Raw genomic sequence first — 14208 nt, forward strand, 5'->3', positions numbered from 1 at the left:
GTCATAAGCCCAGAAGGGCCTGGATCGCTAAGCTGCTGCATGGAAGGCAGGCACCCTAGAGAGGCACCCGACGCTCATCAAGATACAGGAGTGAGAAACAAACCCTTTTGTTCATTTCCTAAGAGTTTAGGGCTAATTTGCTAACTGCAGGACAGCCTGTCCTGTCCTGATGCAAAGGGATTTTCTAGGGTCATTTTGGCCACAGGGGACTTTCACCCTCCTTGTGTCTTAGAACCTGACCAGGGTTGTGCATATCAGACACACCGCTGCTTGTCTCCACAATCCCAGGAGGCAGGTACGATCAGCCCCATCTTACAGATGAGGCTGCCGAGGCACAGAGACCAAGTGGCTCACACAGGGTCACACGGCCAGTGAACCCAAGGGTGGGATTCAAACCCAGCCTCTGTCCACTGTGCCACGCTGACTCCCCGCTAAACTGCACCTGCTTAACCTCTAAGGTCCCATTTCCGGACGAGAGCTCCCGCTGGAGACGACAGGTTTGCCAAAGAGAAAGGAGAGAAGCAGACGAGAAGGTACCCAGTCCTGACTCCTGAAGGACAGGGCTGAAGCCTCTGCTAAAGCCCCAAGAACACAGGACAACTGTTCAGTAAGAAACAAAAATTTTTTTTTTTACTGCAAATTATTTGCAAATGTTCACGTTTCCAGTGTAAGTCATTAGAAAAAGATCCCCAAGAAAAACTTGGTTTATCTAGTGTGAAAGAATGGTATAACTTACAAAAAAAATAAATATGTATTTCCACCTAAAAGAAAGATGCTTCTCTGGGTTTGAAGTCAGCAACGTAGTTCATAGCAAGTATGAATCTTGGAGTAGCAGTGACCTTCCTCTGCTTTGGGGTCTCACTGTGCTCCCTGAGAGCTCTAAACAGGACGGGCCTCGAAGGACTCTGCTTCTCCATTCTCCTCCAGGAACACGTGGACCAGCTGTCAGAAGCCAGCCGACGTGGCCATTCCCCGGGAATGCTGCTCCTTGGCTAACCCTTCCTCCCAAGAAATTAAAGTCTTGAGACTGTTTTTCTCCCTAGAGCAGCATTTGAAGGAAAAAAAAAAAAAGAAGAAGAAAGAAAAAGCAGCAGTCACTGATATTCGTGAATGGGTCCTTTTCTCATCCTGGAAGAGACTCAGTAATGAAATGTCGAGTTCTCCACACTGCCACCTTCAAGCTAACCAGATGCCAAGGGCGAGAAAAGAAATCTAAATACGCGGAGGCGCGGAGGGGGATCAACAGGGCTCATTTAGGTACCAACGCGTTGTACTTAGGAGGTACCTGGTGCTCCCTTGACCTTGACCGCTTCATAACCATTGGCAGATCTTCTCTCTCAGGGACTACAGAAGTAGAGCCATTCTAGCCATGGGTAGGAAGAGGGAGGAAGGAGAGCAGGGAGAAGACTGGAGCGGACGAGGAGCTGAGCAGCCAGGCTAGGGAGTCAGCACTGAGATGATCTCCGGGGCCAGACAGCCCACAAGTCCTGCTGAGTCCCGTCAGTGAGAAGTTCATGGACGTGGAGGCTGGCCCCATGTGTGACGCATGTACCAGTGAAGTGGGGCTGGGACATCAGTACCTAGCGTCTGAGTGCCTGGGAGACCAGACGGTTGGTGACAGGAGAGTCCTTGGCCCTCAAGGTACTGCCCGAGGGTGAGAATGATCTTCCCAGGCCCCTCACCTCCCACCTGCAGCCCCGAGGAAACAAAGCATTCTGGGAGGAGCCAGACAAGGAAGGACGTCAGAGGCGCCATGGGCAGCTGTCGGGGGGCCGGCGAGCTTCTCAAAGACGGAATCCACAGACTTTGGCTGGAGAGATCTGAGGCAGTTGGCTGGATTTGGTCACTAGCATATTTTACGAAACCCATTTCTCTGGCTGTCTGGCCACCAAACCTCCTAACAAAGCACCAAGAGCACAAGTGTGCACTCCCAGGGGCGTGAGAACATATGTACATCTTGTAGGGGCAATGGAGGCGAGGGTGGGAGTGTTCGGGGGGGCTGCATCTCTGGGTCTCTCCTGGTTCTTCATGGTCAGTTCCAGGTTGGGGGCCGGACGGTGGCTGCTTTGTGTGTGTTTTCATTTTTTTGTTTTTTGTTTTTTTTTTTCTTTTTTCTTTTTGGTTTCAGCAGACAGGTGGCTTGGGTTCCCCAGAACAGCGCCTCATCCCTGGATGCTGCCCTGTCAGCCCTGTAATTCCGACCAGATGCACCAGCTCTGGGGCTCACACCAGGCCAGCATCTTTGGCCATGCTGTAGAAAAGACCTCTCTCCTGCAGGAGGTCCAAGGGGTGGCCACACTCCCGGATTTCTCCTTTGTCTAGGACGATTACCCTGCAAGAGGAGGGGACACAGACATGAGGGATAGGGAAACAGTTGGCACCCTGGGCCCCCAAGAGCCACATGACCAACTCCCTGCTTTGGGTCAGGGCCCTAATGCCTCGTGTTAGGACTGGTGCAGTAGCCTTCCAACTGGCTGCCCAACCTCAATCCCTCCTCTTGTCACTGTCTAAGTCCTGTGATGCTTACACTCATTACCGGCTGTCACTTCTTACATTTCCTTCCCGGAGCAATCAGCTTTTGTTTGTTGCTGTGTTTGCTGTCTATATCCATACACAGCCCCCAACTAACGTTATCAGGTCCCTCAGGCAGGCTCCTTCTCTGATACCTCCTTGCTGAGTCCCCAGTGCCTAGAACAGGACCAAGAATGTGGCAGGGACTTCGCACACGTATGTTGATTGAATCGATAATGGAGTGATGCCAGAAACACCCAGCGTAAAGAGAGGGCTGTGACTAGACACGGGATGATGCTGTACAAACGGGTAAATCCCAAGGCTGACAGGCCTTCTATGCCAGCAGCATCACCTTGTGTAGTCCATGATGGTGTTGAGCCGGTGAGCAATGGTCAGGACAGTGCAGTCGTCAAACTGTGTCCGGATGGTAGACTGAATGAGGTCATCGGTTTCGAGGTCCACAGCCGCGGTGGCCTCATCCAAGACCAGGATCTTTGTCTTCCTCAGCAGAGCCCGGGCCAGGCACACCAGCTGACGCTGCCCAACGCTTGAGCGGAGACAAAGAGCAGGAGACAGAGTGTCACAACCACCCCTGACCCTGAGCCCAGGCCTGAGCTGGGAGAAGAGAGAAGAGACACCAGGAAAGCACTGCCAGTCCCCGCTCCTGCGCCCACGGCAGACGTTAGTGATGCCAGGACATTCTTGCTGTTGACCTAGAAGCGGGCTCAGGATCATTTTCAACACAGGACTCGGAGGGGATATCCAAAATATGTGACGAGGGCAACAGGGGCGGTGTGACATCACAAGATGGCCCCACACGCGTGCCTTCTGTAGGACCCTCCCCGTTGACTCTGGACTCAACCGCGTGTCTTGCTTTGGTCAAGGGCATGCTGGCAAACATAAGGCCAGCAGAGGCTTGCACTGGGAATGCACACCAGGGTTTGCGGGCTCTTGCACCTCTGCCGTCACCACGACAACGTGCTTGGGCTGGTCTGCTGAAGGAGGAAGGACAAGTGGAGCAGACCCTAATTGCCCCCGCGGACCCCCAACCAGAGGAGTGAGCCACGAACAGCAGAGCCGCCTGGCCGATCACCCCAGATGTCTGAACGGTCACTGCCACTGCTCAACACATCTGAGGCTTGGTGGTTGGCGGTCACAGAGATGGGCAACTGAGCCAGCCACTGACTAATAACACTGGAGCAGGACTCTGGTTTGCTGTTGTGCCAGACATGAATACTTTGGTTGCTGGGTCATGGGTGGATCCTGGGACAAGGGCCAACGCAGCTGGGGCAGTGAGTGGTGACTCAGAGGGCTCAGAAAAGTGCTATGAACCGACTGACAGAGAAGCTTTTCAACAGTTTAACAAGCGACAGCCACTCTCAGCTGAATAAATCTGGTGGAAGGAAGGAACCATATTAGCATCCCGGTTATAGCTCATGGTAAAAAGTAAGTCTGGACTGAAACCCATTTCACAGATATTGAAACTGAGGCTCCAAGAGGTTAAGAGAAATTGGCTTGTCTGTGGCAGAGCCGGGACTCAAACCCAGGTCGGACACATATGCATAAGGACCAAGGCGGAGCCGAGGAGACCCGGTCAGGGCCTCGCGTGCCTGCCTACCTCAGGTTCTCCCCGCCTTCTGCACACTCGTGGTTCAGCTTATCGGGAAGGGCTGACACAAAGTCCTTGAGGTGAGCCAGCTCCAGGGACGTCCAGACTTCTTCATCGGAGTACTGGCTGAACGGGTCCAGGTTCATGCGCAGGGAACCCGAAAACAAAACAGGGTCCTGTTCGGGGAGAAAACGGCAGATGGCATGTGAGGCTCACGTCACGTTGGGTAGGGATGAGGCAGAAGGGTGGGGTGTGAAAACTTCTGATAGGGTCCCAGGGCTCCTTGGAATCACCCTTTCTGGAGACGTTAATAATGGGGGGAAAACAGTTTGGAAAACCTTGGGTTAAGTGAAATAAAATAGATTTCTTGTTGTAAGACTTTCCAGAGGCTTCAATATGCAAATGTACTGGAACCTTCCAGAAGAGAGAAGCAGCCTGGGTAATTCCTGATCATCAAGTGCCATGGATTCCTCCCTGTTCCCTGCCTACAAAGTACAGTCTTAGAAAAAATCTTAGAGAAAACAACATGACAAGTCAACACATTAGGGAATCACCACCTACAGAAATCAATCTAGAAAATCCATTTTCCACTCCTGGCTCTTGAGAGACTTATTCTTGTCCCGACTGAAGCCAGCGGGAGTGAAGAAATGATATCCAGTTAATTCCCACTGTTATTTGTATGCTAAGAGGAGATTCAGTGGCAAAGAAACAGTATGGTTTCGATGAAAATAACAAAATAGGAACCCATTTACGTTTGTCCTGAAAATATACCTACGTAAGCTTTCAGGGTGCCCCACTGACGCCCTCGGCACCCCAGACCCCACCTGTGGGATAATGGTGATCCTGAAGCGCAGATCATGTAGGCCAATCTTGGCTATGTTGATGTCGTCAATAATGATCTCTCCCTCAGCAGACTCGTTGATCCGAAACAAGCCCAGGGTCAGGGACGACTTCCCCGCTCCTGTCCGCCCCACGATGCCAACCTGTGGGGCAGGAAGGGCCCAGGGTAAGGCAGGAAGGCTGGTATCTGGGGGTTACCTCTTGCCCTCCCCCATGGGGCCCTCATTTCAGGTATCCACCCTAGAGCAGTTCAGTCACCTGGTCGACCCAGTGTCTACCACAGCCCTCCCCATCAGTAGCTTCCCAGGGACATTCCTTCAGGGGCTGTTTTGGCCAAGGGTGAAGAAGGACTTCTGTCTCGGGGCGCCTGGGTGGCTCAGTCGATTAAGCATCTGACTTTGGCTCAGGTTATGATCTTGCAGATCATGAGTCTGAGCCCTGCATCGAGCTCTGTGCTGTCAGTGCACTGCCTGCTTTGGATGTCTGACCCCCTACCTCTCTGCCCCTCCCCAGCTCGTGCTCTGTCAAAATAAATAAAAAAGGGGACTTCCTTCTCTTTGTCAGCTCTTTTTATAAGTTAAAATTATAATCACTTCTTTTGATAAGTGAGCACAGATCTCCAAAGAGGGCTCAGGCAGAAGGGGTTTTCCATAAAGCCCCATTTGTTTTCAACTCTCGAAAATACTGGTCATCAGGTATTTTCCCCCTACTGTTTTTCAGTCCTTTGATGGTGAGTTTCCCATCCCGAGCTGCTGAAATATCTCAAAGATTCAAGCAGATCCCCCTGCATGCCTCACCTTCTCCCCTCCACCCCAGCTGCATGAGCAAAAAAGAGGCTATGGATAGGACCGGTCTCCCTGTTCAGTGGCCAATGATGGACATTCCTGACACCCAGTTACAACTCTTGCCTTCTCATCTGGGCTCTTGAAAGGCAGGCTTCCTCCAACCTCTAACAAAAATGTCACAGAGGAGAGCCTCATGATACAACACAAACCATAAAGCCTCTGAGAACACCACCCACTCTGTTCTTCCCCTTGTTCTTAGAGAAATTATCTCACGGGAATAAAACGTTCTGAGCCTCGCAGCAGGAACGGCTTAACAAATACACATGTTTAGAGATGAAGGAAACACTGTCGCATGGCAGGTGACCAGGAAGACCCTTAAGTCTGATTCCTGAGGAGGGTCTCAAGGTCTCAGGGCAAGGACGTCTTACAGGAGCAGCCTGGGACCAGGGGTACGTTCCAAACTTCTGACACCCTCACATGCTCATCGAGCCATCCCCATTAGTGATGACAGCATCTTCCTGTTCTAGAGCTGGCAAACCTGAATGCCTGCAGGGGACAGCTAGGCACACAAGTCAGACAGGGAGGGACAGGGTGAGCTGAGAAGCTCTTGTCTGGTCTAGAAAAAGCCAGGCAGGGAGTGTAAGCCCAGTGTTGCTACATGTTCTGATCTTTCTTTTTTTTTAAATGTTTATTTATTTTTTTTGAGACAGAGAGAGACAGAGCATGAACGGAGGAGGGACAGAGCGAGAGGGAGACACAGAATCTGAAACGGGCTCCAGGCTCTGAGCTGTCAGCACAGAGCCCGACGCGGGGCTCGAACTCACGGACCGTGAGATCATGACCTGAGCCGAAGTTGGACGCTTAGCCAACTGAGCCACCCAGGTGCCTCCCCCCTTTTTTTTTTCATGTTCTGATCTTTCAAGAAAAGCAGGAAGTGGATCTTTACAGAAGGCACACCAGATTTTTCATAATTTTTAACATACTCAGATTTCTTCCTCCCACCCCCCGAAAACACACAGGTGGGCCTCATTTGGTGGCCGGTCGACAGTATGCAACACGCCTGGGACACTCTGAGCAGCTTTTACCTCCACAAGCCCCACCCCCACGGTCCAGGGCCGTGATAAACTGGGGGAATGAGGCACCTGGTTTCGCCTGCCCCGCTGTGAACGGATGGGGGAAACAAGGTACACCCACCTTCTCCCCTCCATCGATGGTGACGTTAATGTGCTTGAGAACCAAGTCCAGGTTTTCCCGGTAACGCAGGCCATAGTCTCGGAATTCTACTCGGCCAACCTGAGGCCAGGTGCTGGGCGGAGCTGTCTCGGGGATTTGCCAGGGAGCCTGTGATCGGGGGTGGGGGGTGGCGGTAAGGGATCTTCAGTCCCATGTGACCCAAGGCTGTAGGTGACCTGCAGGTCCCCTCTGACCTCATCTCCCTCCCTCTTGCTCACTCGGCTCCCCGTGGGGCTGCACTACCTCTCAAACACACCTGCGTACCTCGCTGCTGGGCCTGTGCACCTGCGGGTGCCCCTATCTGGAATGCTCTTTCCCAAACTACCCCCTCGTGCGCTCCCTGGCATGCTGCAGATCTTCCGCCAATTCAGACCACCCCCTGCCTCTGTGCCCTCCGTCCCCTCCCCTGCTTCGTTCTCCTCCAGACCGCCGGGCACCTCCGAGCACCGCAGGTGTGCATTAATTCGCTTATTCTGTCACCCACGCCCCCTGGAACATCTCTGTCAGGACAGGTTCTTTCCCTGTTCGCTGTCATACTCCAGGCACACAGTAGGGACTCCACGAATATTTGTGGACTGTACCAATAAATGAGTGGTCTTCTCTGGTCAGACACAAGGGCAGAGGTGTCAGTCTGAATGCCTTCTACATCTGGACACCAACTATGCAGTGACGGCTAATGAGAAAGATCACGGTCACGTGACCTCACTTCATCCTCACTACAATCCCATGAGAGGGGTCCTTTCATTACCCCCAGTTTACACATGAGGAAACTGGAACACAGAGAGGGTGAGTAACTTGCCCAGAGTCACACAGCCCCTATTTCTGAAAAGCTTCTTAAGTTCCGTTCAGCATTTCCTGAGCTCTAGAACTGGATGTGCTCCGGGCCAGGCTGGAGGCTACCTCTGGGGGAGCTGAGGAATGGAGGGGACAGCAAGAGAGAACTTTCAACCTTTCTCCCCCATAAGCTTGTTACATTAATTTTCATTTACAACAAGCACAGTCCCCTTTTACAAATTTATGTATAATGCAGGGGATACGCTGTAAGAACACGGACGGCACTGGAGAGAGAGGTGGGTGGAACTTTCTAACTGTGAAAATATATTCTATATAAATACATATTTTGAGTAGTGCTAAGACCCTGGATCTTTACATTCTTTTGTATTTTTCAAGTATGTTCTTACTTGAGAAATTAAAAAAGGAAGTAATTAAAAGAAGTAAAAACAAAAATTTTTAAAATAAATTTAATTTCGGGGCACCTGGGTGGCTCAGTAGGTTAAGGGTCTGACTCTTGGTTTCAGCTCAGGTCATCTCATGGTTCGGGAGACTGAGCTGACAGCACAGAGCCTGCTTAGGATTCATTCTCTCTCTCTCTCTCTCTCTCTCTCTCTCTCTCTCTCTGTCCTTCCCCTGCTTGGGCTCTGTTTCTCTCTCTCTCTCTCAAAACAAATAAACAAACATCCATAAATTAAAAAAAAATAAATTTAATTTCATACTTCATGCACGGTGAACTGCAGGGCATGTGAATTAGATCTTAAAAACTAAAAAAATAAATTCGATGTTGAGCGCGAAAACCCCTGGTGTAATACACTCTTATTTCCACAGGGGGCGCTCACACCATTCTGAATAATGCTCTCCCATGAAGCGGGACCTGGTTCACCTGTGTCAGAGTCTGAAGGACGGGGCATTTTCTTGGGAGGCAGTGTGCCAATGGCCACGTAACCTTGAGCAAAGTAACTTAACCCTGTGTCTTAGTTTCCTGATGCGTAAAATGGGGATCATGACAGAACATGAGCTATAAGGCTACATAAAGATTACACGAATTACTCTACGTAAATTGTATGAATTACTCTATGTAAAATGTGTAGGACAGGGCTGACAGCTCCCGAGGGCCCAATATGTGTCCCTAATATTACTGGTGGTGGGGGCGATGAGGGGATCCACTGGTATTGTCACCATGATCACTGCCAATGCCACCAGTGACAGTGTGTAGGCAGAAAACGGCACTTTCTAGGGGCAATGTGGCACTGATGTCTGGACACTTGGGTCCTACCCCGACCACGTGTGACCTTGGATCAGTCACTGTCCCTCCCCAGGCGACCCTCTCCTCCATCTATAAAATGGGGACTTGGGTCAAACAACTGCCGGGTTCCCCAAACTTCAGTCATGATTTTTACAACATCCACGTACTGACTCTCTTGCGATTGACTTTCAGGGCTTTGAATCAACTGGTATTTAATTTTTAAACGTGACGATGAAACTCGTCTCATTCTGCACCGCACAAGTCCCTCATACAGATATGTAACAAAGAACGGAAGACAATTTTCGCTGAATAGGGGTTGTCTGTTGAAGGCACCCAGGTCGCGCTGATGAGGTCAGGTGAGGGCAGGCGAGGGCAGGCCAGGGGCCGGCTTTACCTCCTTCTCCGTTTCCGAATACTCCTTCAGTCTCTCCACGGCCACGATGTTGGTCTCCAACTCGGACGACATGCGAACCAGCCAGTTCAAGTACGTGGTGACCTGTGCACAGAAGAGTCACATGAAGCTTCTGGGGTGAGCAGGGGCCGCTTTATCTTCAGCAAGTGATTACGAATTACGCAATTTTTTGAGGTAAGAAAGGTACCAGCCTCACGTACCGCCGTCGCCAGACCGCACCTCTTAGGCAAGCACGTTTCAAAATAACCCCTGGGCCACACAAGCAATCAGAAAGAGCATCAGAATAGATTTCCAACGAGATGGTAATAAGGGAAAATCCAATGTATCAAAATTTGGGCAATGTGGCTAACGCCGGAATGAGAGATAAAGTGATAGAGTGAAAAGCATTTTTCCTGTCGCTGGAGGCATCCTCTTGGTTCATCAAGGGCTTTCCTTGACTGACGGGGGAATCCCGGCCCCATGTCTCATCTCCCTCCAGCACCAGCGGGTCAGTCACCGGGCTTCTCAAACGCCGCTTGGCCCCTCACCTCTCCCCCAGCTCCTGCGGGGATTCAAAGCAAAGGCCCGAGACCCTGACGACCGTAAGAGAATGCAGCTGGGGGCACCTGTCTTACCTGCAGTGAGTAGGACACCGAGAGGCCCACTAAACCGGCGCTGAGACTGTGCCTGGAGATCACGGCGAACAGGGCAGCAAACAGGACGATGCAGTTGCCTACGCACTCCAGCCGCACGGCCAGCCACCTGCTCACAGACACACAGGCAGATGGACAGACACACCAGGAGTTGGCTCGTCAGAGATCTGGTTTCTGGCTCAAGCCGGGGAAGGAGGGAGGCACTTTGCTAATGGAAAGAATTCCCCGAGAGCTCCCGAGACAGGCCTTCAATCTGTCCTCTCACGGGGGAAGGAGAGCCAAAGGGACACGGTCTCACTAATTCCTCATTCATCTCGCAACCCCGGGGGACTGAAACGGAGTTCTCCAGAAGGAGCCTTCCCGGGAAACCAAAGCTTGCCTTTTTAAGAACCAACTTTTTTTTTTTAGGGAAACCTTTATAACATACCCATGTACACCCATCTGCAAAGACAGGTCCAGGAAAGTTCCTAAATACTAAGAAGTCATCGACTGTAAGAGGCAGCAGTGTTGTAAAAATAACCTTTTCTTGGCAGAAGGGGGAAGGGAGAGTGAGAAATGAAATACTATTTTCAATGTAGCTGTAATGTTCCTAGATCACCCTCGTTTTAGAAATGTTAAAATACATTGTTTTACCTCTTGGAACATAAACAGATAACATTATTGGTTTAAAGCGAACTTCCCTAGCGTACCTCCAAGCGTTAGGAATATTAGTGATTTAAGGTGTAAAACATTTTAGGGAAATGGTGTTGTTGATCTTATTTCCACTACAGCCCTTAAGATTCGTGTGACTGGGTGTGCCTGGGTGGCTTAGTAAGTTGAGCGTCTAACTTCGGCTCAGGTCATGATCTCACGGTTTGTGGGTTCAGGCCCCACGTCGGGCTCTGTGCTGACAACTCAGAGCCTGGAGTCTGCTTCCGATTCTGTGTCTCCCTCTCTCTCTGCCCCTCCCTTGCTCACACTCTCTCTTTCTCTCTAAATAAACAAATAAATAAATAAACAAATAACATTAAAAAAAGAAAAATTTATCTTTTTTTATTAAAAAAAATTTTAACATTTATTTATTTTTGAGAGACAGAGTGAGCGAGAGTATTAGCAGGGAAGGGGCAGTGAGAGAATGGGGACACAGAACCCAAAGCGGGTTTGAACGGGGCTCAAACCCATGAACCACGAGATTGTGACCTGAGCCGAAGTCAGATGCAAAACCGAGTGAGCCACCTGGGCGCCCCAAAAAAGAAAAATTTTAAATAAAGATTCACGTGACTGATCTTCCTGGGTGTGAGCTTATCCTAAAAACAAACCCAAGTTTGAGAAACTCCCTGCCGATTCTGCAGAGGAAGGTCAGGTCTCCAGTGATTCACGGTCTTTATGGGATTATATTGTGTACGATGGGGCAACAGTTGGTTACGACACGTTGCTCCCAGGGTGAGTCACCCCCTCTCCAGAATTTCCTATCCCACATCTCAAAAAACGTATCAGGACATGAGTGAGGAGAATATTCTTTTAGAGATAAGTCAGATACTTTTCTGAAGTTAGTCGACAAGTAGCGAACTCCTGGCCCTTCTTTGGGACGGATGCTTTTTTCATCACGGCCATTTCACGTGGTCCAACCTCAGGTTGGTGAACAGCTTCCAAAGCTCATCACACAGGGGCGGTGGGTGATCACCCCCGTCAGCTGAGAACCAGGCCACAAAAATATCAGCTGAGTCCGCCTGTCACCGATGACCTTGTACCGTCAGGACCACAGCGAACGGATAGTTCCTGCAGTGTTTTCTGACTCCAGAAAATCTTGCTCCCTGTTGTCCCTCAGTGCCACCGGAGTGCCTGTGCTTCAAGCTGCCAGTGCTCCTGTCTGCTTTTAATGCTATTCTGTCCCTTCCCGCCCCCACCAAGTCTAACCATCCCGTGTGTGAGGCCCTCCTCCAGGAACTAAGGCTTCCTTCACCTCCTCCCGCGGGCCTCGGGTGCCCACCTGTTGGCCACGATGCTGGGGTAATAGGCCTTCTGGTTCTCGTCCACCTTCAGGTCGCTCTGGCGGATGAAGCGCTCCTGTTCCTCGAAGGCGCGGATGACGCTGACCCCCAGCAGGGTCTCATTGAAGTGGGAATACACTGGGGAGCGGCTGACGGATTCGAGGCGTTTCAGCTGCCGGGACGAGGCCACATAGAACCTCTAGGGGAAGAGAACGGACCAGGGAGCTGGCAAAGCCCCTCCCGTGCCAGCCACCCACCCCCACCAGGGCTGCGCTGGACAAAGCCTGGACACACACGGCACCTCCGGAAGGCAAGACGGCGGAGCTGGGCTGCTTTTTAACAGGTGTCTCTGCTCACCCGATGCCAGCACAACAGAATGACGACAGCGACCACATAATGCCAGCAGCTCAGGCCCACGGGGAGCCGACTACCCTAGCACAGTTTGAAGTCCTTCCACAGAATCAGCTCATTTCATCGTCACCAGACAGCTAGGAGTCGGTGCTCATTTGCACGGACCGTCAGTAAACCCAGGCACAAAGAAGCTTGCTGACCTCTTCCCCCTCAGGTCCCCCTCAGGCGACAAGTGGCCGAGCTGGGGGGCTGGACTCGGAGAAGCCGGCTGTCAAGGGTGAACCTCTGCACTGTCCTGCCTCTCTCAAGCCACAGACCTCTAGAGTTTTCTGGACCCAGCAGCGTGCCTTTGGCCTCCACCCGTCCCCGCAGGCAGTCACCCCATCGGCTCTGCTCCTGCCCTAACCAGGGCAGATGGAACAAAAGCAAAGCAAATCGCGCCCTGGAAGCTTCGAGGACCCGCCCTTAGATGACAGACTGGTCACGTGAGAACATTTAGTTCTCTCGGCCTTAGTTTCCTCGTCTGTACAAACGGGACCGGGGAGACTGAGGTTCCCCATTCTGGAGGTGGCACGTAATGCGAAGGCAGGTGTTTCACAAGCGACACAGCCAGACAAATGAACGAGACAGGGAACAAAGGGTGGCTAGGGACACGGCCTCCCCGCCTCCTGGGGCCCTTGTGGGAGCAGAGACCTTCCACAGAGAACAGTGAACATAATGGAGGAGTCAGACGGGGCTCCGAGTTTAGCAGCTGCTTCCTGGACGGCAGCGTGTGCGGTCACCTGAACCCACACCTGGGCAGCCTTCTGGGTCCTGGAAACCCTATAAGCTAACCCAGCACCACGCCAGCCAGGGCAGGCCCACGATGGTTGCTCCGCCAGTCCTCGAGGGTAGGCCAGATGCCCGCGCTGCTCCTGAGCCTCTCGGCCGTGAACAAAACCCTGATGCCTCGGCCCCGCGGCATCTGCCCTGGGAGGGTTCCTCTCCCCGGCTTTCTTTCTAAACATCCCGGATGGAAATCATTCTCAAGTATTTTGCCTGCTCAACCTACTCCACTTTATTTACTGTAGAAAGCTACCCTGAGATGTATTTGTGTTTAAATTGTTGTTTGCTTACTTATTTTTAATTTTTTTTTTATTTTTTATTTATTTTTGGGACAGAGAGAGAGACAGAGCATGAACGGGGGAGGGGCAGAGAGAGAGGGAGACACAGAATCGGAAACAGGCTCCGGGCTCCGAGCCATCAGCCCAGAGCCTGACGCGGGGCTCGAACTCACGGACCGCGAGATCGTGACCTGGCTGAAGTCGGACGCTTAACCGACTGCGCCACCCAGGCGCCCCTTATTTTTAATTTTTAAAAATATTTTATTTATTTTCGAGAGAGGACAAGTTGGGGAGGGGCAGTGAGAGAAGGACAGAGGATCTGAAGTGGGCTTTGTGCGGACAGCAGGGGGCCCAACACGGGGCTCGAACTCATGAACTGCAAGATGATGACCCGAGCTGAAGCCACCCAGGAGCCCCTAAACTCAGTCTTTTAAAAAAAGAACGATCAGCTAGCTTCCCTTTTATTTTTTTTTTATTATTTTTTAAAAATTTTTTTAATCTTCATTTTTGAGAGAGAACGTGTGAGCAGGGGAGGAGCAGAGAGAGAGGGAGACAGAATCTGAAGCAGGTTCCAGGCTCTGAGCTGTCAGCACAGAGCCCGACGCGGGGCTGTAACTCACAAACCGCGAGATCATGACCTGGGCCGAAGTTGGACGCTCAACCGACTGAGCCACCCAGGCATCCCGCTAGCTTCCCTTTTAAACTCTATTCCAGGAGACAAAATCCACCCCGCCAGACTCAA

At 51.5% G+C, this 14208-nt stretch overlaps 1 protein-coding gene across 3 annotated transcripts in view; it reads right to left on the reverse strand.

Moving 5' to 3' along the window:
• Window positions 1-808: 808 nt before the first annotated feature.
• The window catches only part of ABCC1 (ATP binding cassette subfamily C member 1), a 139967-nt gene continuing 126567 nt past the window's right edge, over window positions 809-14208 (reverse strand). For all 3 annotated transcript variants that reach the window (XM_042971136.1, XM_042971137.1, XM_042971135.1), the window contains 8 exons: window positions 12012-12211; window positions 10025-10151; window positions 9393-9494; window positions 6940-7086; window positions 4945-5103; window positions 4130-4296; window positions 2864-3058; window positions 809-2332 (listed from right to left, as the gene is read on the reverse strand). In XM_042971136.1, coding sequence (XP_042827070.1) covers window positions 2224-2332; window positions 2864-3058; window positions 4130-4296; window positions 4945-5103; window positions 6940-7086; window positions 9393-9494; window positions 10025-10151; window positions 12012-12211 — 1206 coding nt within the window. In that variant the 3' untranslated portion in view covers window positions 809-2223. The remainder of the gene's footprint in view (window positions 2333-2863; window positions 3059-4129; window positions 4297-4944; window positions 5104-6939; window positions 7087-9392; window positions 9495-10024; window positions 10152-12011; window positions 12212-14208) is intronic.

The sequence above is a fragment of the Panthera tigris genome, chromosome E3 (genome assembly GCF_018350195.1).
Source record: "Panthera tigris isolate Pti1 chromosome E3, P.tigris_Pti1_mat1.1, whole genome shotgun sequence".
NCBI classification, from domain to species: Eukaryota; Metazoa; Chordata; class Mammalia; order Carnivora; family Felidae; genus Panthera; species Panthera tigris.